Source organism: Trachinotus anak, unplaced genomic scaffold, assembly GCF_046630095.1.
Source record: "Trachinotus anak isolate AG129_WGS33_773 ecotype Australia unplaced genomic scaffold, CSIRO_AGI_Tana_v1 ptg000003l, whole genome shotgun sequence".
NCBI lineage: Eukaryota > Metazoa > Chordata > Actinopteri > Carangiformes > Carangidae > Trachinotus > Trachinotus anak.
The window spans coordinates 24,339,604-24,366,654 of record NW_027273854.1 but is presented as its reverse complement, the minus strand read 5'-3'; the positions used below and the strand labels follow the sequence as shown (position 1 = coordinate 24,366,654).

Here is a 27,051-nt window from a genome sequence, read left to right as displayed (position 1 = left end):
GAGAGAGAGAGGCCGCCGGGTGCAGATCGGAGGTTACCACAGGACACTGCCGCCTGTGTCACTGCTGGACCTCAGCACCCGCAGCCTGAGGGACGCGGACCCAGACCTCTCCGCCGCCGCCAGCTTTACCTGTGGATACTCTGCTCCGTGGACACACAGCGGCGAGTTCCGAGTCATTCCCGGCTGCATTCATGAGTCCGTTTGCTCCGTCGAGACGTTTTGAACCGGAGCGACCGGAGCCGCGCGTCTCTACCGACCGGACGCTTTTCACTTCCCGGTGTCACGGTGGTTCCCGGCATGAGTGGATGTGAGAGCAGCGGCACCGGCCGTGACATTAGAGGGGCTGTCAGCGACACGCAGCGCTGCCCTGCTGGCTGCAGTGACAAGCCAGCGATATGACAATTACATAATACATTTTAGCGACTGTAAAAATAGCCCACAGCGGGAAAGCTGCTAGCGTTACGGACTCAGGACCTGTGTAAACCCGCAGCGACACTGTAGGCTGCTTATCGAGGTCAGTATGAACTCTAACACAACACACAGCGTGTGTGTGTGTGTGTGTGTGTGTGTGTGTGTGTGTGTGTGGTAGCTGTGTAAGGTTACACGGGTTCTTTTGCGCCGCTGCGCTCGTTTCATCCAGCGTTTGAAAGCGACGAGGCTGCAGCTCCAGCAGCCGCACGGCGGAGCCGGTGACACCTGTGGCGCTGAGCGGTGAAAAGACGTAAACTGCACAGTTTCTTCTTTCGTCTAAACTCGCTCCGTGGACTGTAAACTGTCCGTGCCCCTCCACGGGCTGAAAGGTCACCAGGACAGGTCATCTCTGTGTGTCCACTCCACCTCCTCTTCCCGGCACTCTCTTATGAAGATGTGAACTCCCTCCCTTCCTCTTTTCTCTCTCTCTCTCTCTCTGCTGTTCAGGACGCTTTGATTTTTTTTCTCTATTTGGTACAAAGGCTTCAGACGCGACCCCCGTCTCTCGGGTGATGTACGAAAGCGTGGATGTTGTGGGTCTGAGCCCCAGCCGCAGCAGCCCCAGCCCCGGCTCGTTCCTGAGCATGGACTACTACCACAGACCTCCGGGGCTCGGGCCGGAGAAGGGACTCCTGTCCGGTGTAGGAGGACTCCAGCGGTCGTTCGGAGTGTCCTTGGTGAGCGGCAGGAACTGGAGCGGATCCTGCCACTGTGAGTGCCATTTACAATGATTTGTCATTTATAGCAGACCCCACCACAATTAGCAGAAGCAGATCATTTCATTTATTGAAAACTGACATGGAGATACATGTTTTTTGAACCTTTGTTCTCATGGGTATTTGTTGTCATCATGGGGCGATAAGGTTCCCCACAACCTCCGTGTAAAGTACACACTCTTTGGTAGTTCCTCACAGCATCTACTGTTAAGTGGATGTTTATTTATTTTATTGTGGAAAATGTTTTCTCTGTCTCTGGACATTATGATATCATGGCTCTGTCAGAGGGTTTGGATTAAATAATATCAGTTTATGATAAAGGACTTTAAGTAACTAAGTCAGCAGAGGAAACAGATACAAGGGTGGATGTTAGGTTTCATACCAGTTGTCTGTATTCTGCACTGTTTACATGTAAAGAAATGTGTTGGTTAGTTTCAGCTTGTGCCTGCTGTTCCTCTTTGCTGATGCAGTCTGTCTGTATTTGTCATATGTTGCCATGACACACTGAATCATTTTGCAGTTTGTACCGTGTTGTTCACTGTCCAAGTGCTGATTGTCTGACCCCTTATATCTGACAAATGCTACATCCAGTTTAAGATGACCGACCTTTTCATCAGCGTGATGACGACAATTAAAAATCCTCTCGCATCAGGTCATTAATTTAGCTGTGTATTGTGCAACAGGAGGGTTTGGTTTGTGTTGTGAATGCAGCAGCTCAGGGACCTCAGTAGGTCAGCACTCGTTTTTCAGATCCAGCCAAACCTGAGCTCCAGCTCGATGCTTCTCCCTGGGTGGGAATGAGATCAGTGTGTTTATGAGTCCCAAACATAAACTGCGTTTTTTGCTGTATGAAAGAGCTGAAACATGTAGTTGATTACTAAATCAGCAGAATAATTTGGTAATGAATTAATCAATCAATCAAAGTCATTTCTCAAGCAACATTTCTGAACATCACCTCCTTTTCAGTTTCTCAGGATGTTTGGATTTTCTGCTCTTCTTTGTCTTGTGTGATAGTAAAATGATGATGGTTATCTTTGGACTGTTGGTTGGACAAAGCAAGACAATTGAAGGCATCACCTTGGGCTTTAGCTAATTTTGACTGGTATCATTTCACTATTTTCTGACATTTTATAGACCAAAAATTTAATTAATTTATTTAAGAAAACATTCATCAGCTTGAGTAATAATTAAAATGTTAGTTAGCTGCAGTCCTAGAAGGGTTTTCAACATGTGAGACACTGTAACCATTTAACATGGCGCTGATGACTTATTACACATAGTATTTATTATTTTATTTTGTCATAATTAAAGCCCCTTTGTGTAGATTCTTCAGGTGATTATAACGCCTTTCAGATAAGCCTGATTGCATAACAAGAAAAGTGAAACACACTTTGAGTGAAACACACTTTTCTAGTTATGCAATCAGGTTAATCTGTGGGTAACACTTTCAGTACATTCATCTATTGTTCTCAGTTTTAATATCCTGTACTTGGGGGCCTGTGTAACCTTTGCTGAGCAGTGGCAACAGCAGCCTCTGCAGCCACAAGTGGTGATTACACTGATGTTAGAGCATTCAATTCTTCAAGGAGTGGAGGGTCCTGGCACTGGAGCTAGCTTTACACTGACTGACTGACTAGAAACAGTGAGGGGTCTTCTCTTAGCAGGGGTGACAACTCAAGCCACAGTTTGGTGAGTTCCCCAACCTGTGAATATGTTCCACTAATGTGGCGATCCACATCATCTTCACACGCCACAGAAAATACTGTGTAGTAGATCGGATAATGACCAGCTAAGTTATGAATACAGTCTGAGGGCTGGTAGCTCTGTTACTTATGAGCCAGGCTACATGCTAACAAGATAACAAGCTAAGGAGCAACTGTACCAATGAATTGTGGGGCTGATAAATGAAATAAAGCAATTGCATTACGTCTGGCCATAAATGTGGTGACTCTCAGTGGTGATGTTCGGACAAAAATAAACCTGGTCATGCTAGACTGTGAGGTAGTTTGTGTAACTCATTGTTGTGTTTGCTACTGCTGAATAAAACTAGTTTGTTTACTTTGTGTCATTCACCCTCTTAACATCAGGATATTCAATCGTGGTCATAAACAGCAGTGACAGAAAAATCTCAAACTGTCACTTCAACACGGTAACCAGTGCACAGTAGAGTCGAGTAAAGCAGCTGATGCTTTGCTTCTTTCTGTCATGTTATTGTTGGACCAAGGGATTTTCTTCTCTTGCTTCATTTTTCTTCATTTTTCCCAAATGTTCTGCCCATCTTACTCTTTTCTTCAACACTCCAGTTAGCAGTAGCTCTTCCATTTTCCCCGAAATGTTTGTTTTGGTCACCATCCTTTTTGTTCTCAGTGTGCTTGGTGGATGCTAGCTAACTCTGAAGTGACTCAGTGCCACCACCCACTGCTGTGAACTGTGTCACTGGTTTACATCAGAGCCTTTGTTCACACCGTGTTGCTTAGGGACACAGATGTAACTGTATCTCTCAGCTGGCACATCTGGAAAGTGGTTGAACCAGACTGTAACCAGACTGTAACTGAACCAGAAAAGTAGGATTTAGTGGCCAAAATGAAATTAATGGTTGGGTTGGTACATTAGTTTCCCAGCATTCACTGGGCTAGAGGCATAGTACACCTAGCAGAGGTCTTTTGTCTTTCATTGTACTAATATGGTTATGTGTGGTATATGTATTTTACAGGGCTGATACCAGTTGATGGAAATCTTTTGCCCTTTATTAAACATGTCCCTGAAAAATCACTTACCAACCAAACTAGGGTTGTTCACAATTAACTGCTTAACTGTTAACTGACAGTAAGAATTTTGACTTATTAATACTATCAATTAAATCGGTTTAACAGTTAAACCATCCTGGGTACCATCTGAGCAGGTATTCTCTGCTACAGGTCTCACAGTTAACAGACTTATCCCACAGTGTGTCAACGTGTTGCTATTTCTGAATAAAAACCAGTAGACAAGGCGAGGACTTAGAAGGCCTCTTTATTTTATTGTGAGGTTTAGCACCAGTCCGACTCTTTGTCATGCGAGCAGTAGCCTGGCTGTATACACCAGAGGCTCATTTCTCTGCGCCGGTCAACAAGCGATTCGCTCCCCTGCTCTTTTTTTATCACATGTTGAGATTATATTTATAATAACCTCATGGATTTATCGAGTAGAGCTTTTTACGTATTACTGGATAAGCAGGATGTTGCTTCTTCTGCAACAATGACTTTAAAAGGACCATCGCCTTGTGTGATGGTCTGCTGGAAGGGGGGGGGTAATACATATACATGTGTATATGTATTTTTTAATGGGTTACAGACACTCATTCATAATAGTACATTTTAATTGTGTGGTTAACAGTTAATGGTTGGTTAATGAGCACCAGCGATTGGCCAAAAAAAAACCATTGAAATGAAACCCAAACATAACAAGTTCAGGAATTTTCCGTGGAGTAATATCAGTCCACAAAAAATGAAACTGGGTATTGTCATCATAGAAATAGATTATAATGATCTATCTGAGCACTGTGTTGTTTGGTTATTTACATTAGATGTAGAACCAGTCAGATAATGGAGGAGGTGGGACATTGAGCCAGACTATAAGCAGTAACATATCAGAGAGAGGTGACAGCATCAGAGCCAAACCAGTGTAATTTTAATTTTTTATTTATTTAATCAGCAACCAGATCAGATAGAATAACTATTATGATAATTGGAAAAAATAATTGGAAAAATATTGGATTAACTACCAGGATGATAATTTTACAACCCATCATAAACATGCAAACATAGGACCATCCTGCTGTGGGTTTAGAGTGCTGCTCCACCCCAGTGTCACATGTTAGAGACAGTAACCTAAGGGTGATGACATTGTGATGTCACAGTGACACAGCCCTTACACAGCCAAGTCATAAAGAGAGAGAGTATATAAAGTGGACTCTGGTGTGAAATAGAGGGAAAGAAAGGCACCGTGTGTGTGTGTGTGTGTGTGTGTGTGTGTGTGTGTGTGTGTGTGTCTCAGTGTGTGACTGGTGGAACGAAGAGTGTCAAACAGGTTCAGAGGTCAAAGGTTGTACACAGACGTTGGCATGCACACACATTCAGCGACTGCTCCAGGGACATGTAAGCTGCGGGATCATGCTTCACTCTGTGTGTGTGTGTGTGTGTGTGTGTGTGTGTGTGTGTGTGTGTGTGTGTGTGTGTCTGTGTGTGTTTGGATTTGATCCAGAGCAATGACTCACTGACAATTGGGAAGTGACCTACATCTCTCCCACTCTTTATTTCTCCTCTTCTATCTGCCTCTTTCTTTCCTGTGTCAGCTGCCCAGTCATCACTTCTACACACTGAATGACCTCTCTCTCTGTCTGTCGGAGACACAATCACACACATACACACCCAGTGACGCACATACACATTCACTCACACTCACAGTTTGTCTGGGAATGTGAGGGTATACTGACCAAGTTTAACCTGAGTGTGAGTGTGTTTCTTAATGTGCGTGTGAGATCGCACTGCCATCGCACTCAGAGAAGAGCGTATTCCTTGTCTGCATTTGACTATGAAGGAATTTCTACATGTGTGTTATCTTCACATATTTTGTTTTTATAAGAGGCCTGATAAAGAGGAAAGAATAGCATCACAGTTCTAAGTTAGGTGTTACATGTTTCTAATTTTCAGTAAAGCTCTGCAGAGGTTAAAGGCCCCATATTTTACATTTTTGTCTGTGTTTTATTTGAAGGGTTGGTATCTATGTGAAGATATATTTGTGGTTTAAAGCACCAAAAATCATCTCAGTGTAGTTTTACATCTCTCTCAGGCTTCTTTCTGGAACTCTAGGAACAACAGTTCAGTGAGCCAATCAGAAGAGAGGCTCTAAGCTAATCAGAAGAGAGGCTTAGAGCCTGTTTTTTGAGTGATCCAATAAAGATATAACAGATTTCAGGTAAACACTCAGAGAAACCAAATCCTGCAAGCCCACATGGTGGGCTTAGATAGGCCAGGCTTGGGGCGTGGCTAAGAGCAGTGACTGTTTTGTTGAGACATCACAAAGTTCCAGAAGTCCTGATGGCTGGTTTTAAGGCTCAGTTTCTGAATACAGGCTGTGTGCATTTCTCTGTGGACTGAGGCTTTGATACTTTCACTGTATTAATATAGAACCTAGACCTGCTTTATATTTGAAAAACACATGGACACGCCTTTAAGTTTGCCACTTTTATTTTGGTGTAATGTTACTGTTTTGTGACTTATTGGCAAAACCCTCAAAATTCAACAAAGAGAATAATTCTTCTCTAATAAGCCACATACAGTCGAGATGTTGATCAAACCTTTTGTAGCCTCAATATGCTTCCTCAACTCCTTTAATATTTGGTATCTGACAGTATGATCTGTTCACTCAAGTTACAACCTGAAAATGTGTCTTAAATCATCCTGACAGAAGTGTTTGTGCCAGAGATGCTGAGTACAGTAAAAGTAATTGATGTTGCAGTGTTGATTATAAGTATCTGGCACATTGAAACGACACGTTAAATATGAGCTATTGGATCCAAATGCTGAAGGTCAAAACCATTAAACTGTTGAGATGAAATTACTGATATGATGTCAGTGAAAGTTTAACTGGAGGAATGTGACTCCTGAGACTGACATAACATGATCAGCTGATGTTTTGACTAGAGAAGAAACATACCAGGAATTGTACAGAGGTGTTACAGAGTGGAGGCTCTGCCCTTACACATTATCTTTGGGTACAGACACTGGGTTGCAGAGAGTAACCAAAACAACCAAGGTTCATTTTGGCCTGTTTCCAATCAGTTGCTCACAGAATTAATGTTCATTAGGAACAGCTGATGCAACCTGCCACCAGTGACATTTGTCGTAGCTGAATGTTTTACATTTGTTGTGAGGTTTGTAGAAAGTCTGATCTGCTTTTCCCGATTTTCTTTTTTTGACAATTCAATTTTAGGCTCATGATAAAACAAACTATTAAATAACAAGGTGAAGGGCTCTCTCTCGCTCCCTCTCTCTCTCTCTCTCTTTCTCTCTCACTCAAAACAAAAATCAAGTGACTGTTATCTTGTTACAACTGTCCAGTACTGATGATGATTATTATTGATGTCCTGCAGTTCAGACCGTGCACAGGTGAGCGAAGCGGTGTGGCAAAAATGTGCAATTAATCGCAAATTAAATTTTTTGATCTGTTCTAAATTAACCTTAACAGGATATTTTTCAAGTTTTTAATACTCTTATCAACATTGGAGCAGACAAATATGCTTCCTTTATGCAAATGCATGTTTATTATTATTGCAATAACCCAAAACATTGACAAATAATGTCCAGAATATTCTCCAGAATCAACTCAAAGGTGCTGCATGCAGGCTTTGAAGCTGAAATTGCTGTTCAAAAGGTGCTTTCCTTTATCCATTTCTATTGGAGAAGGTCTGATTCTTCTGACATCCACAACATTACTGCTGTGTTGCTTCCTGACTTCCCAAACTTACGGGGTCGGGCCGAAGATCATCATCACAGAACATGCGTGAGTTAATCGCGCGTCAAACTCCAATTAGTAGCGTTAAAAGGAATTTGCATTAACTCGTTATTATCTAGTTAACTTTGACAGCCCTACTTTGTAGTTTGTTTTAGTAAGCTTCATTTTATTAGGCTGATTTTAGCCAATAGTAAACTGTTCCCGGATCTGCGCTGATACTCATCCTGAGGATCGGTTCAGGATTTCTCTGATATACAGGAACACCCCCCCCCCCCCCCCCCCCCGGACCTGGCTCGTGTTGCCTCATGATCAGTTCACTGAGTGGATGAAAGCTTAAATAAACGCTGCGTTCATTAAACACGGCACTCTCTTTCTAAAATAGTGTTTCTGCTCTCTTCCCCTGAATTATTTATGTCAGTCAAGGTTTACTTTATTCCAGGTGAGGGGGGGTTTATCTGCACTGCAGTGAACCCTGGTGCTACACCATGTGCGTCCATCATGTATCTGCTTATCACAGATCTAATTTGGTGCTGGTGTGTATGTCTGCCACAAACAACAAGAAACTGCAATTAAATTTAAAAGACATGATTTAGGTTATTTGGAATCAGTGTCTCCATCACATAGTTTCTTTACCAAAGTCAAGGCACATTTCTTAATGGAGCACATCTAAAAACAACACAAGTGCTGTACAGAATAAAATCAATAAACACTCCGGCAGTAAAACCAGAATAAAGGACTAAAAACAGAACAACCACATGACACACAGCATGCATCAATAAACGCTGTCACAGGCATAGAAAATAAAACAAACATAAAGTGGATTCAAATGCTACACAATAAAAGTGTGCTTGAAGCCAGGACTTAAAGGAATCAATGGACGGGGCAGATTTGATACACAGGGGGTTACTGGACCACAGTCCAGGGGCTGCAGCACCAAAGGCCCGGTCAGCCCTGAGCTTAGGTTTAGAAGAGAGAGAGTACAAGTTTGATTTTTAACTCCAATGCAGGATGTTGGTCACAATTCTTTAACACACAAAACTAAGGCATGCCTATATTTGTTTGTGTTATTGTTTTGTTATTGTCATCTTATCAAAATCTGCGTCAGCCTCCAACATCCAGTTCTGGTCAGACTCAGTAACGATTATTTTCATTATTGATTAGACTGCTGATTTTTCTCGCTGATATTTAACAGTCTGTCAGAAAACAGTGAAAAAAGGCCAATCACAAAACCCGAGAGCACACCTAATGTCATCAACATTCCTGTTCCTCTGCATGATGCCACAACAGGAAACTGATGTAGTGTTGTGGTGAAAATTTGTTGTCATACCGTTTGATGGGAGGCGTCCGCAGTGTTTCTGTGAAATTCCTGTGTAATAACTTACTCTACACCTAGTTAACTGTGGAGGAGGGTTCAGTGTAGTGATACAAGGCCACTTTCAGGAACTGCTTGCTGGCGCACAGCCAGGACTGCCTCTGGAGGCCATTTAATGTATTTTACATCAGAGTCCAGCACTGGCTGACATTTAACATCCTCACTATTGGATTTGAACTACAGTGACCTGGTTTTAATCATGTGTCGGGCAGGGTAAAGCCCAACACAGCTTTTACACTACTGTTGAAATCTGTGACCATGTGTTTTGTTCTTCAGCCATACACTTGACCTTTACACCATCACTTGTCTTTTGTGTCATAATATGTGTCAGTTATAGTCACAGTCTGTGTCTTAACAACTGCAAGGCAGCTGCAGGCGTCCTACATCTTGTATAAAGTTATATTTGTATGATGGTAATAAAGCTGATATTCACCTTGTGCTGAGCTGAGTGAGAGGATACAGATAGTGATGGTGATGAGCGGCAGAGGAGGTGGTCACAGCCAGCTGGCTCCTGGTCTCACTGACACTAACCCAAATCATTTTTTCTTATGATCAGACACAACACAACAAATCATTAAAACATCATTTTATTCTGGTAACCTAAAAGTGTTAAGATCTATCCTGAAACTTTTGTTTTATTTTGAAAAATACTAAGACTGTGTCACTCCTTATAAATATATATGGCCCAATATTTAGTGTCCATCAGTTTCTTTTGGAATTTGGAATGTGAAATACATAGGAGTGCATTCAGAAAGTATTCAGACCCCTTCACGATTTCTTGTTATGTTGCGGCCTCATGCTGACATTGTTTACATTTATTTTTCCCTCATTAAGCCCCACTCACTGCCCCATAATGACAAAGCCAATACAGGATTTTAGTGATTTTTACAGATTTATTAAAAAGGAAAAACTTAAATATTACATTTAATTTGTTCAAAGTATGAGACAAATTAAAATTGTCACTGACTGGTGGTGCATTTGGATACATGCTCTTGAGACCATGATCTTTCCAAAACTGTAACAATCCATCCAGTTGACATTGAGACATTTTATAGCACAAATGAAAACTTTCAAAGTTCAACATATTTTTTGTCAAATGCACAAATAAAACAGTTACAGGTGCAGCAGTTATTGTTGGCAATGAAATGTTTAGGCTTCAAGTTAAAAAAGTAACTTCTTAGGACAAAAGAAAGAATGTTTTAAACAGCCTAGCTAAACAATATAATTTGAAATATTATAGCAGATAAGTTGATCCAACATAATGTGTAACTTTGACCTGCTCTTGGTGCTTGAAGTTATTAGGATTCATCCCCTGATTGGTTGTTAAAGAGGCTATTTGTAAATTTTGCTATTGCTACATAGCACCAACATCAGAGGAAACTTTGTGAGTTCAGCATCAGACTGTCTTCCTTTACTCACCAACAGCTGTCTCCAGAGGTGGAAAGGAACACCAACATTAACTCTTGTTTCCACCACATCTTTTCTTCCCCTGAAGTTAGCACGCTAACCAGCTAGCTCTGGCCTGTCTCATCACTTTCCAATAGCGACTCACTGTAGCCTCCAGTCTGCTCTTAGGACATAGCGCTGCTCAGAGGACGTTTTAACCTTTTGTCTTGTAAACACAATGATGGCCGAAGCTTTTATGAAGCGACATCAAGAGAAAACTTACAAACAGCCTCTTTAAACAGTGGTCAGATGCCACACTAACGAAGGATTTAATGAGGAAAATTCTGGTATAGTTTTCTGAACTGTAGAAACTACTATAATTATGATAATAATGATGATGATGATGATGATAATGATGATAATAACAACAATAATAAAAACAACAACCATTCTACTACGACTACTACTACTACTACTACTAATAATAATAATAATAATATGTATTTATAGAATACTTTACTTTTTTCTAAACCCATGTTACAAAGTGCTTTACAAAGCAGCAGAATAAAACATTCAGGTCGTAAAGCAACACAGTTAAAAACAAGTAAATCAGAAATACCATTAAAACAAAAAAAAACAAGCATCGTCAGCAAGAGGGTGATCAATAAAAATCAATAAAACCATAAAATAAAGGTTTGAGTAATTTGGATTAAAAAAAACTAGAGTTAGTCGAACTTTAAAAGACAAGGCACATGAGTGTCAAGATTGTTTTAAATACTGTAAACGCACCAAAAATTATACTTCAGATCTAAATGTTATTCAAATGACTGCAGATGTAAAAAATGTTTGGTCACTTCAGTGCTGTTATTTTTATCTGACTGAAATCAGAGGATATCCCCCTCCTAATACACGTGTAATATTCCTCTCTGTTCAAACTCCCCTCAGCTCAACAGTAAGAGAGAAAAGTCAAACAACCAACAGCTGAAAGCAAAGCAAATTTTGTTTGGTCAGCATCGTGTCCTGCACACTGAAGCAGAGGCGGGAAACAGCAGGAACTAACAAACACACAAAGGAAAACAAAGTGAGAGACTGTTGGATTTATGAGGTGAGGGAGTGGGAAAGGAACCGAGGAGTTTAAAAGAGGTCAGACGGTAATTTGTGCTGTTGGCTAGTGTGTCAGTGAGAAGAGAGCAAAGACAAACAGAGGAGAGATGAAGAGAGGGAAAAGATGAAGGGATGGTGGCAGAGGAGGAGGAGGAGGATCTCTTCATTTCCCTCTCTACCTCCCTGTGTAAACAGAGCAGACCGGCAGAGGGGAGCTGAACCTCCTCCAGAGAGGAATGTCTGGTATGGCTACTAAAGCAGGGGGAGGGGGGAGAAAATAAACCACCACACTGACAGTATTTTTTGCAACTTATTAGCTGCAGAGCAGACAATCTGCTTCCTGTTTACACCAGCTCACGTATGCCCAGTGCACGTGAATGGTCATGTATGTATGCGTTTTCAGGTGCATTAGTACGAACGGAGATTGTGTGGACGTAGCCATAGTTGACCTACCACACGGCAGGTTTGAAAGTATCACTGAGGATGTTGGCTCCACATTGGCACACGTCAGATCTCACAGTTTTTGTCCAACAATTCAACTAATGTCATGTTTATGTGAGGCAGACATACAGATGTCTAATATCTGCTCTGAAAAAAAAACAGTGAAACTGAATTCATTCAACAGTAACTGTGACTATATCACAGGAGATCAGACTTCACTTCTTAAGACACATTTAAACATGCTTTCATTGTGTGATCTTTATTTGAATTTCATTTTTGGCTGGACCGCAACAGTGACTGACTTCGCTGTGTGTCATCCACTTTCTCTCTCTCTCTCCCCAATTTTCCCATCTCTCACACTCTGACTGTAGTAAAGGCAAAAGCCAAAAAAAATAACTTTAAAAATAAGAAAGATAGTAATTTCTAACTTTCTCTCTGGGTGATCATTTTATAAGTAAATACAGCTGAAATCACAGCTCAGTCTTTGTTGTCTTTCATGTGTTTTTTTGTCAGAAACGTCGCCGTTATAAAATCAGGATATGTCCATAAGCGGTCCAACATACTCAGTTTTGACCTAGTCCTGTTTATTTTCCTTTGATCTGTTTGTCTGTTTTACATCAGCTGTTGTGAAGGAGTTTGTTACCTTTATTGAAAAGTCTTATTATTATTATTGTATAAATATCCATATAATATTGGTCAAATATCCTTTGAATTGCTGCGCTGCACATTTCTCTTCCTGCACGTTTCATTTGTGAAACCTGGTTTAGACTGTTAGTTTAGTTTGGTAATAAAATTCAAACCAGTCCTCCAACCTGAACAACCACACAGGTTGTTTTTTTTCAACGCTCTGATACGACCCATAGGAGTGTCTCCTGAAATAGCACCCTACAGCAGCAGGCATGTTGTACTTCCTTAACAGTAGACAATCTTTGTTGTCATGGTCACAACAGTAACAACAATCATGGATAATAACCTAACCTACAACATAACCTGCCACTTTCACATGAGAATCAATCACCACTCTCTTGTGTCATCCATCCATCCACCCCAACCTCCCCCTGACGTGGACTTTTTCCGCTCTATAAACTACGTCACCGCACTTTTCCCTTTGCTTCTGTCATAATTCGTATGACTACTAGATGTTGCCCAACAACAAAACCTAACCATGGGTCTGCTGCACAGACGACCTACGGGTTTGTCTCATACATGACACTCTCTAGAATTCTTTGTTTTCTTGCACATGGTTCTGCCTCCCGATCTTTCCGTCTCCCCAGAAAACCTTTTGTTTTGTTACCTCCTCCTCATCCTCTGGTTCCTCCTCGGGGAACGATGCAGGCTGTTGAAGCTCAGACAACATATGGTCTTTTTTTTTTTTAAAAAAAAAGAAAAAACATAAAAAAAATCAGTTTGACATTTGGACCCTCTTGAAGTACAATGCTGCTGAGAGGAAATGTGGGTGTGTTTTTTTGGAGAGAAACCTTGTGGCTACAAAATCACTGGGAAGAAAACCACAAACCTGAAAAGACAAATCAAAGTGCACCTCACAGAAACTGAGGAAACAATAAGATGTTAAATAATGTTGTGTTACTTTCAAAGCCACATTAAGCCAACCACTAAAGGAAGTGATGTAACGTTGTCTGTCAGCATCTCACGACAACAGGACATTGCTGCACTGGTTGCAGAAGATTCACCTCACTGAAAAGTCGACAGCTCAGTTTGATTATTTTGTATTAAACATGCTAAAGCAAGGTCTCAGGTCTTGTTGGTTTTAATGTAATGTAGTCAATCTGCAACAAAACATATATTAAACATGTATGCATGCATGCATACATGTAAACCAAATGATGTGGGAAAAAAATTAAACGTTTTGTCTGGAACTCAGGACACACAAACACACATAAACCTGCTTGTGACATCTGCTGGTTATTAAAATGCACAGCTTATTATGCAGAGGACTGATTCTGGGCTTGAGTAAAGTCTGTTGGACAGCCAGCTGCTTTGTGTGCAAAGAGGTTCTAGGTATTTTCTTTACAGATGTATTTAAACACTAAATACTGACTGTAGCAGTGTAGCACAGTATAGTGTACAACATAACCACTGAGGCTTTTTAAATTAAAGGTTGAATTCAACACCTTTCTGGCACCGTCCTGACAGAAGTGAACATTATGAAGGCACTATCATTATTGCAGGGCTGTTGTGCAGCGTTCTCTTTTTTTCTGGATACTCGGGGTTTGCGCAAGTTAAAGTTATAGCAATGACTGGTGACTGACTCAGAGTTAGATCACACTGGATTTGCTGATGTTGCTGCATCTTCTCCAGTCATTGTTTTTACCCTCCTCCATGTCTTGCTGTAAATTGTTAAATTCTTAATCATACATCCTGTCATTCTGTGGCTTATTTTCATTTTTGTGTTCTTTCAGCCCAAAATCATTTGGATGAAAACTTAATAGAAAACATTTTACTGAAGTTTGACCTGAATATTCGTTACTGGAATAAAACATCTCAACATTTTGTCAACTAATCCTTTGATGACTAATACAAAATTAAAATGTCATGTGTTTTTAGCTAAATCTAGACTAAAATGTGGAGGATGATATTGAGAAAAATATGACTAAAACTAAAACATAGATTTTTAATAATCTAAATCTAAAAATAGTTGGTAAAAATAACACTATTAATTAGTAAGCTTTAGAGGTGGAGGTTACCTTTGAGCAGAGCCAGGCTAGCTGTTTCCCCTGTTTCAAGAATGAATCTTCTAATAAGAACATTTCCCAAAATGTTGAATTATTTCCTTTCACCATTGTTCACCTAACCAGTTGAAACTATTTGGTATGAACCGTGTTGAAGAAACATTGGTTCTGTGATCCACTGTGATCCAACAGCTAACTAACAGATAGCAAAGAAGCTGGCTTTTCGTTAGCTTATTTATGATACAGCTGTTGGCACAAACATGGTGGTTGGTCTCCAGAACATACTCAATACTCTGTCTCCTAAAAACTTGTATGGATTCATCTGGTGTGTGTAAGGCGAAGACTACAAACAGGACAGGCCACTCTGATGCAGAACAAATCCCCCATACTCTCAGCTAATTTGGTTTTGGTAATTGGCTCCTGTGGGAGCTTGTGCAAACTCTTATTTTACTGCACATATTTACAAAGCTGCTAAATGTTCTTGTTTCTGTTTCTCACTGGTAGCTTAACTGCATCCGTGCACCCGAGCCTACTCTTCCCTGGTCTTGTACCGTTATCATAGAGTGCCGCAGGAATGAGTCCTAACACCAGGAAATTTGTTAGTATTTAAGCACCTCCAGTTCCCTCAGCCTGAAGTCTATGGGTTTTTGGTTAGATGAATAAGGTCTGTGGTTAACAAAAGCTCAAGGCTTTCACATTTTATTCTACGACGTAGACGTAGTAGACGTAGACGTCAGTAACCAGTCGTGATTTCTTTAAGCTTTTACGTCTTAAAAAGGAGTGGTTGCTAACAAGTAGGTAAATGAGACTAAAGAGATTGTCGGGTATGTTAAACATCATCACGCCAAACACAAACACTGATCTACTCACCAGTCCACCTTTACGGCCTTGTTGTGTTTATACTTGCACTTACAAACTGTTACTAACTTTGTAAGAGGAAAGGCTTTTGTAGAAGAGGTCAGAGCTAAATCAAACTTCAAGTTGAAAATTTAGCAGTGGTGAAGCTGAAGTCATATGACGGTGGTTTTCTTTATAGCCTTAGCTTTTTACATTGGCTTTTTTACTTCTGGTGATTGTATTTAGGCTTGAAAAATCATAAATGTGGTGTTTATTAGTGAGGATTATCTTGCTGAATAAAATGCGCAAGTATCATAAATCTTTGTTTGAGTTTATTTTCTATAATAATCCAAAAGCAAATCTAAAAATGCCACCGATATTTGTTGAGGGAACCAGGGTGACGCCAGCATCCAGGTTAGCCTACAAACATACGTCATCCCTGCAGCACTCTATCTAGTAGGGTACCAAAAGAAGGTGGCACTGTTATTTCCAATAAATACATACAATTAATTTTTTTCTAAATCTTTGTACAGCTCTAGACAAATTGTAGAGATTTGGATTCCTTCACACTTTCACTGCAGATTGACCAAATGCAAACCTCTCTGTTTTCCCTGTGTCCTCTGCAGCCATAGAGACTGAGAGCACGAGTTCAGGGGAGGACCTGCTCGTCCCCAGCCCCCCCTCACCTCCACCCCCACCTCGCATCTACAAGCCCTGCTTTGTATGTCAGGACAAATCTTCAGGATACCACTACGGAGTCAGCGCCTGTGAGGGCTGCAAGGTAGGCAGCTAAACAATATGGGTTATCTGAACCTACAGCAGCACAACATAACACAACACTCACTGTGGGTAACTGGGTCATCCATGTACGTGATTAGCTGCGAGAAAACCTGAGAAAATATGAGCAATAATTACAGAGAACATGAGATGACCGAGCATGTCCTTTATGTGTCAGCGAAGAGGTCACGACCTTTACTCCTCCCTTAGGATCTGTAAGCCTATTTGCTTCATCAAATTCAACACACACACACACACAGTTCATGTCCTGTTACACTGTGCACTGACCTGCTACCAGCTGCCCAACAAAAACTCTTTGCTCAAACAAAGAATTGTACCTGAAATATTAAATTAAAAGTAGAGAGCGTGTTTGTTGGATTGTTGTGGATAGTGCACTTTTGGTCATCATCCTTGTTTTCACTGTGGGTTTAAAAAGAAGCATGTGCACATGATCACAATGATGTATTGTGTTCTCGTTCCCTTGCTTCGGTGTTTCATCCATTGCCTCCACTTCTTTCTGTCAGGGTTTCTTTCGGAGGAGCATCCAGAAGAACATGGTGTACACATGCCACCGAGACAAAGTCTGTGTCATAAACAAGGTGACGAGGAACCGGTGTCAGTCCTGTCGACTGCAGAAATGCCTCGATGTTGGCATGTCCAAGGAGTGTGAGTACAGTGTGTGGAGATGGATGAACGTCTAAAAGACTGAAAATAAGAAACATCAAACAGTTGGAAGCCACTGTACTGCACATGCTTTGTACTCACACAATAATAGAACAGAGCTGGCAGGGGTAGGATATACAGTTCATGTTCAGTGCTCTTCTCAGGCGACAAAGTGATGTTTACAACCTTAATATTTGTCTCCCCCTGGTGGCTTTTAATAGGTATTACATGCCCTACAAATCCACCAGCATTTACTGATAATAACCTGCCTCCTGCTTCACCCTCCATGATGCTTTTTCAAATCTTAACCAGGTTCTCCAGCAATTTGCTGTCATGTTTCCATGAAGGTAGTACGTTGGCCCTGAGAGTTCAACACACTGCAGCTTAAGAAAACGCATGCAAATTCCGAAAACATCTTTGTGACAAACATCAATGGTTCAACACATGTGCTGCAAATACTCACAGCACAACAGAAGTGTTTCTAAAAATTAATGAACCAGACTGGGACGCAGTTGTTCACTGGTTTGTGACTTTTGAAGTTAAAAGCACTCATGGATGCTCATGGATATATTATGGTACATGTATTATAACACATCCATCCATCCATTGTCAAATGAAGGTGTTTTCTGAATTTGTTTGTGTTTTGTCTATTTGCATGTTTTTTCTGAAGTTGCAGTGCATTGAGCTCCCAGGGCCACCGTGGGTTAGGTTACTTGGGAGAGCCATATTACAAAAAGCCTGATTGCACTTTAGGCAGAAATATCTCACACTGTAGTCCTTTGGATGTGTCGGGCTCCACAAATAAAGCATTCATCTTATGTGACCATCTTATCATTAGAGCCCCCAGTGCCTGGTAAATGATTTGTGTCTTTCAGAGCTGAGTTTATGATTCAGACTTTTGGTTATCAATGTACAGTCCTCAAGCCCAAGCCGAGATCATGGATGATGACTTCATGACGGTTTTGTTTTCTCAAACTGGTCAAAGCTTCTCCAAACACAGACCCTGACCATATGAATGTGATTCCAATGAGATGAGTCCATTTGTTACCTCTATTACTCAACATGCTGCTGTTTAGCTAAGGTACCATAATGTTGCCTTCTCCAGATGGCGCAAACTCCAGCTTTGTATGGCTCAGCAACATGAGAATGGTGTGTTCACACCCACAGAGTGTTGCAGGGATGATGTCTTTTCATAGGCCAACCTTGATGTTAGCATCACCCTGGTTCCCTAGACAAAAAGCCAATGGGATCTTTACATGGGCTTTTGCATTACTGCAGAAAAAGCTGTGTGACAAACAAAGGTTTATGATACTGACACGTTTTGTTCAGCAGGATAATCTTCAAGTGCAGCAGGGAGACGTGCAGTGGTGGTTGAGGAAGAAAAACAGCATAGGGCTTAAAAAGACACACTTGAAATCTTGTTGCAGACACAGAGACAGAAACCTTTTCCATCCTACTTGAGTTTTCAGGCCTGATTATAAAACAGTTGACAATGACGATGACAAGCAAAGTCTTTCAAAGTGGTGATTTAAAACTTCCATCAAGAAAACCTCCTTGTTCTTCACATCTTAAATGTTCAATGTGAATTGCTGCTTAAATTTCTAAAATAAATCTTCTTCCCTTCACCTCCACCATCAGTGGTACGAAATGACAGAACAAAGAAGAAGAAGGAGGAAAAGAGGCAAGGGGAAGCAGAGATCCACGTTCTGTCAGCGGACACAGAGCAGATGATTGAACGTGTTCGCCAGGCCCATCAGGAAACGTTTCCCTCCCTCTGTCAGCTCGGAAAATACACCACGGTACTCAGACCACAGCATTCTCTTAACACATGAATTCTCTCAAGATGAAATCATTTTCACTTCACTATCGTTACCTAATTGATGTTTATTTTTAGCTTTAATGACTCCCTTGCTATAAAGACGTTTTCCTCAGCTTTCTTTAAAAATCTGTGTCTTTACTTCCATCCCTCACCTGATCCCAATCTACAGAGCAACAGCGCAGAGCAGCGTGTCTCGCTGGATGTCAGCCTGTGGGACAAGTTCAGCGAACTGTCCACCAAATGCATCATTAAGACGGTGGAGTTCGCCAAGCAGCTGCCTGGTTTCACAACGCTAACCATCGCTGATCAGATCACCCTGCTCAAAGCTGCCTGCCTCGACATACTGGTGAGTTTAACACCTCTGTCAATCAGACTTTAAAGGGGCTATTTGTAAGTTTTCTCTGCCGCTGACTGGACATGGTTTTTTGCTGGGAGCGAGTGGTGGTGATTGTCACTTGACAAGAGCTTCAGCCATCTTTGCATTTACAAGACGAGAGGTTATAACACGCCCTCTATGCAGCGCTAGGTCTTCAGGGCGGATTGGAGGCTACAGCTATCAGAAAGTGACGAAATGGGCTGGGGCTAGCTATAGTGTGCTAACGTCAGTAGAAGAAAAGATGTGATAGAAGGAGGGGTTAACACTGGCGCTGCTCTGCACCACTGGAGACAGCTCTTGGTGAGGAAAGGAATGAAGTTTGATGGTGAACTGGTAACATTTCTTTTAGGGCATTTTCACACCTATAGTTAATTTGCTCTGCTCTGATTCAGTTGATGAAGTTGTGAACTTGTAGCATTTCCCCCTTGGTTTGGTTTGCTTTCACACAAAGAAAAATTCAAGTGAACCAAAATGCATCACTACAAACCACGTGAGAACGTTCACTTTCACATTATTGATCAGATTGTCTGGCAGGAGCAGGAATGTAAACGCAGGAAGAAGGTCCTGTACTCTGGAGTGTGACATCTTACGCAACATAGATCAGAAATCATAGATCAGAAATGAAATTTCTTCACAGTTCTAATATGTATCTGTTTACCTACATTCTATCCAACACCAGACCACTGATTCGCTTCAGTACGTCATCATAATGCTGTACAGACTCCCTGTGTAAGACGTTTGAGACGGATGGAGCTAATGCAGCTAATGTACAATGACATGCTAACATCACATCTAACCATCTAGCTCAAAACTTTTGAGTTCACCTGCTAGTGGGATTAGATCGAGTTCACAACTCTTTCACACCAAAAACGAACTGCTTCAGAGTTCGCTTGGAACTGGACCAAGACCGCCTCCTCAAAAGGGTCTCGGTGCGATTGTTCTGGTCCCCACCTGAATGCAATTACTGTTTTCACGCCTGCCCAAATTAACTAAGAGGGAAAACGAACCAGGTTTCAATTTAACCGGACTAAAAATTGCAGGTTTGAAACCCTGCAATTTACCCTTAGACTGGTAGGTAAACCGCTGTTACTGCTAACGCTGGTTATGTAGCAATAGCAAAATTTACAAATAGCTCCTTTAACAACTTCTAAAGAAGACAGAAGTACTGTCATGGGAAAATGTATTATTGTGGCACAGCAGAAAGTTAAATGTTTCCTTCAGTTTTCAGCAACTTCATTCCCTTTTCCTAGATTCTGAGGATCTGCACTCGCTACACCCCGGACCAGGACACGATGACCTTCTCTGACGGTTTGACTCTGAACCGCACACAGATGCACAACGCTGGGTTTGGACCTCTCACAGACCTCGTCTTCTCCTTTGCCAACCAGCTGCTCCCTCTAGAGATGGATGATGCAGAGACGGGATTACTCAGCGCCATCTGCCTGCTCTGTGGAGGTACTGTACCTGGTTTCTCAGGAATTATAAAATTAAATAATCAGTGACAGAAAATCATGAAAAAATGAAGAAATGCTTTTATTTAGTGCTGTGGTGGGAAAAAATGTGTAACTCACAATGTGTGCAGCATGTGTCATGTTCATGGTAGTACTTTACTTTACTTTTTTTGCTTGACTACACTTAAAAGAAAAATGTTGCGCTTTTCATTCCACTACATTTCTATTAAGTGCTCGTTACTTTGAAGCAGAGATTTTAGTAAAAGGAATTAATTTTCTTTTATTTTGAAAAGGTGACATCACAGGAGAAAAACCAATCACAGCCAACTCCTACACTGTTAGTCAGTCATGTTGTGTTTGCTGCATTTGTGAACAGCTCAGTTTGAACTTGGCAGTGGCCTAATGATAGCTACGTTAGATAAAGACTCTTCACCAGAGACCACAGCCTGATCTGAAGTCAATGTTTGAAGTGTTAGAAACTACAAAAAGAATCCTTTCATTTGAAATGTTTGCTATGTTTACGATGACCAAACTTCATCACTGCCTAAAAAAAAGGAAATATGAAAAGACAATGGTTCCTCTTGTTTATTCAGTTGCGTTTTCATGGACATTTCTAAAGGCCTTGTAGCATATTATACAATGTACTTTTAAATACTGACATATTTTTAAAAGCAAGTACTCCAGCACTGTAACTCAAGTTGGACTAATATTTGACCAGGAGTATTTGATTCAAGTAATGGAGCTGTGAACTTTGTCCAACTCGACTGACTGACTGACTGACTGATTTAAGTTCAGTGATCAAGTTACACCATTGGTCAGCTGAATGCCACATGATTGAGCCATGAAGTTACACCATTGGTCAGCTGGCTGACTGTTGGAGTTTCGCTATTGGTCATTGCTCTTTCAAAATGAATTGGCATAAATAGTTTCCATTAGAGAATGTTTACAACCTGCAGTGCAACTTAGTGCATTTGTTGCTGGATTTAGAGACTTTTTTTTGGGACAGATGTAGTGACTTTTTGGACAAACTTTTGCAACTTTCCATAGTAGAGAGTCGCCTATACTGCCCAAGGAGCAAGAGGCTCACCTCTCTTTGTGTCTGCTATGTTTAGTGAGTGGCAGAGAGGCGGAGCAGCAGCTTGATATCCAGACAGAGGCTGTGCTCTGTGTGAGATATTCTGTTCGATCTAACTTTCTCTCTGAGTGGTCATTTTACGGTAAATATAACTGAAATCACAGCAGAGTCTTTGTCTTTAACTTAAGCGTTAGGTGATTTTGTCAGACAACATCGTGGTTATAAAATCAGGTTTTTAGCAGCAGAGCAGCAGCTTGGAAGTGACTGCTGTTTATCATGTCATCTTTATGGACTGCGTTTCAGTCACAATTTCACACTTGTTCTGTTGTCATGATAATGGAAACAGAAAAATATATAAATGAGAACAGCTTTATTGTGAATCCACCTGTGTTAAAATACTGTATATGTGAGCACAGAGAGGAAAACAGAGGCAAACAGAAAAGATTGAACAGAGATGAAACCAGCTGACTCTATGCTCAATGCACATTGACCACACACTGTCCAGCCATATACAAGGTTTTGACCTCGTCTTGTTTCTGGATGTGTGTGTGTGTATCTAGATCGTCAGGATCTGGAGGAACCAGAAAAGGTGGATGTTCTTCAGGAGCCGATGCTTGAAGCCCTGAAGGTTTGACATTTAATTGTTATTAGAATGCTATACTGTTACTTACAGTTCTTGTTGCCTACCTTGTGAATAAAAAAAAAACTAACTTTTCTTTGTATGTGCTTGTACAGAAAAGTTGTGAGAATAGCTGGTAACTGAAGGCTTTCTTTGATAAAATGCATGTCAGTGCAGTTTTTAGCTAGAACGGCTTAAAAATTCATTGAAATACAAATGTATATAAATGTAAATACCTTGTAGTGTAAAGATGTTCTTTGAGTGAATAGTTTAATCATACAATCGTCATTATCACAACACATTTTTATCCCTTCCCTTCCCCCTGTTTAAGCTGTAACTCGTCTACGTACATTATAACTGACTTACTTTGTACTTTTATCTGAGTATGTTTTTACACAAGTAATTTTACTTCTACTTAAGTAAATTGTTTCTGAAGTAACTATGAAGTAACTTTTATTTGAGTACAATTTTCCTGTGCTCATTCCAACCCTGGTTGTAGGATACATTCAGTGTTGCTTTTGGTCTTTTGTTGGCAATAAAAAATATAGAATATCACCAGTGTTCTCCTTTGAATAATGGAGATGAATGTATTCAAAGTGCTTCCCATATGTAGCAGAATTAGAAAAACCACACAAGATACAAATCCATTTTCATGTAATGTTTCTTCCACTTTAGCAGTGATGTGGCAACCATAAGAAGACTCTTAGTAAGGAATTAAACAGGAGTAAAAGAAAGTTGGATTTTGCTATAAAACACACACATTAAACCACCAGAGTAGAAATGCATCCAAAACAGGAAACAAATGCACCCTTACTCCCAAACCTCAGTGGTTGATGATATTATAGAAGAAATATTTTAATCACAGAGCACAGAAATAACTGCTTTACCAAACAGGAAAATGTTCATGTAAATCAATGAATACATGTCTTCATGTGTGTATAGATCTATGTGAGGAGGAGGAGGCCTGATAAACCCTGTATGTTCCCCAAAATACTGATGAAGATCACTGACCTCAGGAGCATCAGTGTGAAGGGTAAGACACGCACGCACACACACACACACACACACACACACACACACACACCCACATACACTTGCAGATGCATGTGACAGCGAAGGTATTATACAATTCAGAGAGAACAAGGTCTTCCATTGCAAACAGGTTTATTAAAGACAAACCTTTATTTGTAATTTTTCAGTTTTTAGTATGTGGCATTATATTTTATTCAGAAGCTTCCCTCTTTTCTTATCTGTTCCCACTTTATTTGTTTTTAATGCTGTTTGCCACCAATGCCAATTCAACATTTCCACTATGATGTCATGATAAAGTCAGGATTGGTTTGATTATTACAGTAACAGTCATTTCATACTCACTTATCTGCTACTTGTTTTCCAATCACTCCCACTTTGTCATTCTTTATCACTGTTAAGTTACCCCCAATGAAACACTTCCTTCAGGTTTTTACAGCCGGTCATGCTTTGTAGTTAAATTGCAGGCTTTTAATGTGAAACATCTGTGCAGGAAGTGCTTAGTTTCATTGACAGTGGAATAACTGTGATCTATAAAACGTCCTCATTTGTTTGTGGTGGTTACTGTTGCAAATAATTATAATTATTATATTATTATTATTATGTAAGCTCCATTTAATTGAGAATGTATGATATAATCACATTTCATTGTCACAAAAATGGGAAAGAGGGAGGGTTTGAATACATTTCAATGCAATTTGAAGACTTCATAATGGTAATAAATTGAAGAATATTTACTTTGTTGTAGCGGCAGTTTCAGTTAATGAAGGCCGGTCCCTTCATAATGACTCCTTCTGTTCACCTGAGCTTTCTTTCTCCATCTCTTTCTCTTACAGGAGCAGAGCGAGTGATCACTCTAAAAATGGAGATCCCCGGCTCCATGCCTCCTCTCATTCAGGAGATGCTGGAGAACTCTGAGGGTCTGGAGGGGCACGGGGCTGGGGGAGAGAAAGGGGGAGGAAAAGGTAGAAGAGGCAGAGAAGAGGATGACACACACCTGAAGAGCTGTCATCCAAGTCCATCGCTCAAATCAGTCCCCTCTCGCAGCCCAAGCCCCGTTCCCTGCTCCCCCTCTTCTCCCTCCTCCTCCACCTGAGGTTCTATGCTCAGCACCTCCACTCCACTCAGCAGCCACTCCAGGGGGCACAGAAAACCATCCACATGGCAGAAACGCACAGAGAATGAAAGCAGAAAAAAACTGCACTTATTAACAGATAATCTGGAGGACACGTCTGAACCCATGAACTCACTGGGTTATTGGTTTCAAAGGGAGGTCAGCTGAATACCTTACAGATGTTGCATTGAATGAAAGCAGGTAAACTATGATGTGAGGACTGATCTGTGTTCAGACATCAGTTTCTTACATACAGTGCAAACAAACGTGATTTCACCTTTCTTTTTCTTTTTTTTTAATCTTTTTATAATGTCTAAGATTATTTGCAGACTGTGTGAACCTAAATGAAGGATTATGTATACACTCTACAGAAATATGGGCAGATTGAAGAAGAGGATTCCTGTTATATCACACACTTCCTCCCTCATGAAAACATTAAAAACATCATCAACAGCAGACTGAGGTGACAAGAAAACAACAGCAGATATATTGCAGGTGTGCCAGCGTATTGCACGGGTACATCAGTACTACACATCTTGTGAAATTTCACAGCAGCAACACAAATGCACAAAAAATTATGCAAACAACTTCACATCTTTGGAGGCTCTTAAAACACTGTTCAAGAGAGGTTTATATGTGCTGATAGCAAAAGCTTCTTTCAGCAGTTGTATGTCCCAACATTTACTTTGATCACTGTTATTATAGATTGTCCACAGGTGATTGTCCTGTACAAGAGCTGCCTCAAACTGGGCTCCAATAAGCAAATTAGATATCTTAATTGATGTCATATGTTCATATGTGACACTATTGGGTCTTTTTGAATGTTCAATCTGGAAATCAGGGAGTGCTCAGCTTTTCCTGTATAATCACTATATATCAGTGGTTGGCAACTGGCGGCCCACTGGCCAAAACTGGTCCGCCAGCAATTATATCTGGCCTGCCAGATTATCTTGATAATCAGATTTTCAGATACATCAGACTGACAGTCATGTGTTTAGCCACCTGAAGAAAACTTATTATACTTATCTCCAACTTGAGAGTGAATGACAGACGCAAACATCGAGAATCAGGCGCGGGCTGCACTGCAGACAGCTGGACAGTGTTTGATAGATAAATAGACAGATAGATAGGATACTTTATTGACCCCTGAAGGGAATTTGCAGTGATGCAGCATCTATTCACATATAACTTACACAACTTACATAAAAAACTTACATAAAAAGAAAAACAGACATAACACCATATCGACAAGATTCAAATAACTACAATGCAAAAAAAACAATTACAATGTTTAATATTTACAGTAAAAACAAGTGTGCAAAGTGTGCATGTTAAAATACATCTCAGTGACGGCAGCAACAGTCACCCACAGAATCACTTCCTCTTTAGCGTACAAAATAAAAGTGCGAGAAAGTTAGTTGTTTTTTTTTTGTGTGTGTTTTTTCTTTTTTTTTTTGTTTTTTTGTTTTTTTGCAGCAATGCTTTATTTCGCGTTATTGAGAGATTTTATTCTGAAAAGTTCTGACCGAACTTCAAAAGATTCTGTCACTTGCTTGACAGACTTCTGAAAAATCTGACGCGCAATGGTTGGTGTGAAAAAAATAACAGGATGTTAGAAGTGATAGACAACAGGTGTGTACCTGAGTACCTGAAATATCAACTAGTATTTACTGGTACTGTTGTTTCCTTGTCAACTCTGCCTTTACCAAAAGCTTAGGAAAACTGTCACCATGCCTCTGTCCGTAGCTTGTGGTGAGTATTAGTGGATCTTCTGGTACATGCAGAGTCGTTATGTATAATATATTGTATATAAAAAAGGCTGTGAAAGAAGTTGTTTGATGGACACGGACTGATACAAGAAGTTATTTTCCTAAATGTACATTTGTATATTGTGTATTTCCCCAATTCGTCCGTCTTCTTCTTTTCACTCTCACCAAACCCAAACTGTCCCCAGTCTTCTCCTGTTTTTCCTTTCACAGACACATCAGGGAAAAATGATAATCCTGGACTTCAATTCCCTTCTCAGAAATCAGAATTGCTGACTTTCTGCAAATGATTTTTTTTTTCTCAGTTTTACTTTGCATCGTCATCATCTGTTTAGTTAAAGGTGTATTTGAGATGTTTTCAGATGCAGCTCCAGCAACTGAAAAAAAAACTTCAACTAACTGTGAAACATAAGATTAAATTAAAAATAATTCACTGTCTTCCTGTTGGTGGACACTTTCAACCAAAGTAAACTGTGGTACCTGAAATGCAAACTCAGTTCACAAGAGCGTTCCCATCTGGTAATAAACCCTCACTGAGGCACTGGAGGTGTAAAGCACTGCAGAATGAAAGTTTAATAAAGGTTATATGGAAATCTCATCATCACTGATGACAGGTGCTGCCAAAACATGTCTCTAAATGTTCAAGCTGTATTTCGTTTTTACATTCTGCAGAATTTACTGTTATAGTATGCTTACACAGTGCTTACACAGTGCCACTGCCTACTGTCAGGTACAAATCTTGTAACTCTAATTTCACTGTTGTCCTCTTTAATTTATGATGAGGTAAAACTCACTCAAAGACCATATAAATACAGGGAGTTAAATAAAGTTGTATGATTTTCCTCTTTTA

General features: G+C 40.4%; 1 protein-coding gene across 1 annotated transcript; it reads left to right on the top strand.

The window, feature by feature from the left end:
* On the top strand, positions 1-27,051 carry rarab (retinoic acid receptor, alpha b). The gene is made up of 9 exons (XM_071474787.1): positions 1-1,182; positions 16,139-16,293; positions 16,814-16,955; positions 18,591-18,751; positions 18,941-19,117; positions 20,398-20,602; positions 22,234-22,301; positions 23,235-23,325; positions 24,158-27,051. The coding sequence occupies exons 1-9, from the start codon at positions 984-986 to the stop codon at positions 24,415-24,417; spliced, it is 1,458 nt and encodes a 485-aa protein (XP_071330888.1). The 5' UTR covers positions 1-983; the 3' UTR covers positions 24,418-27,051.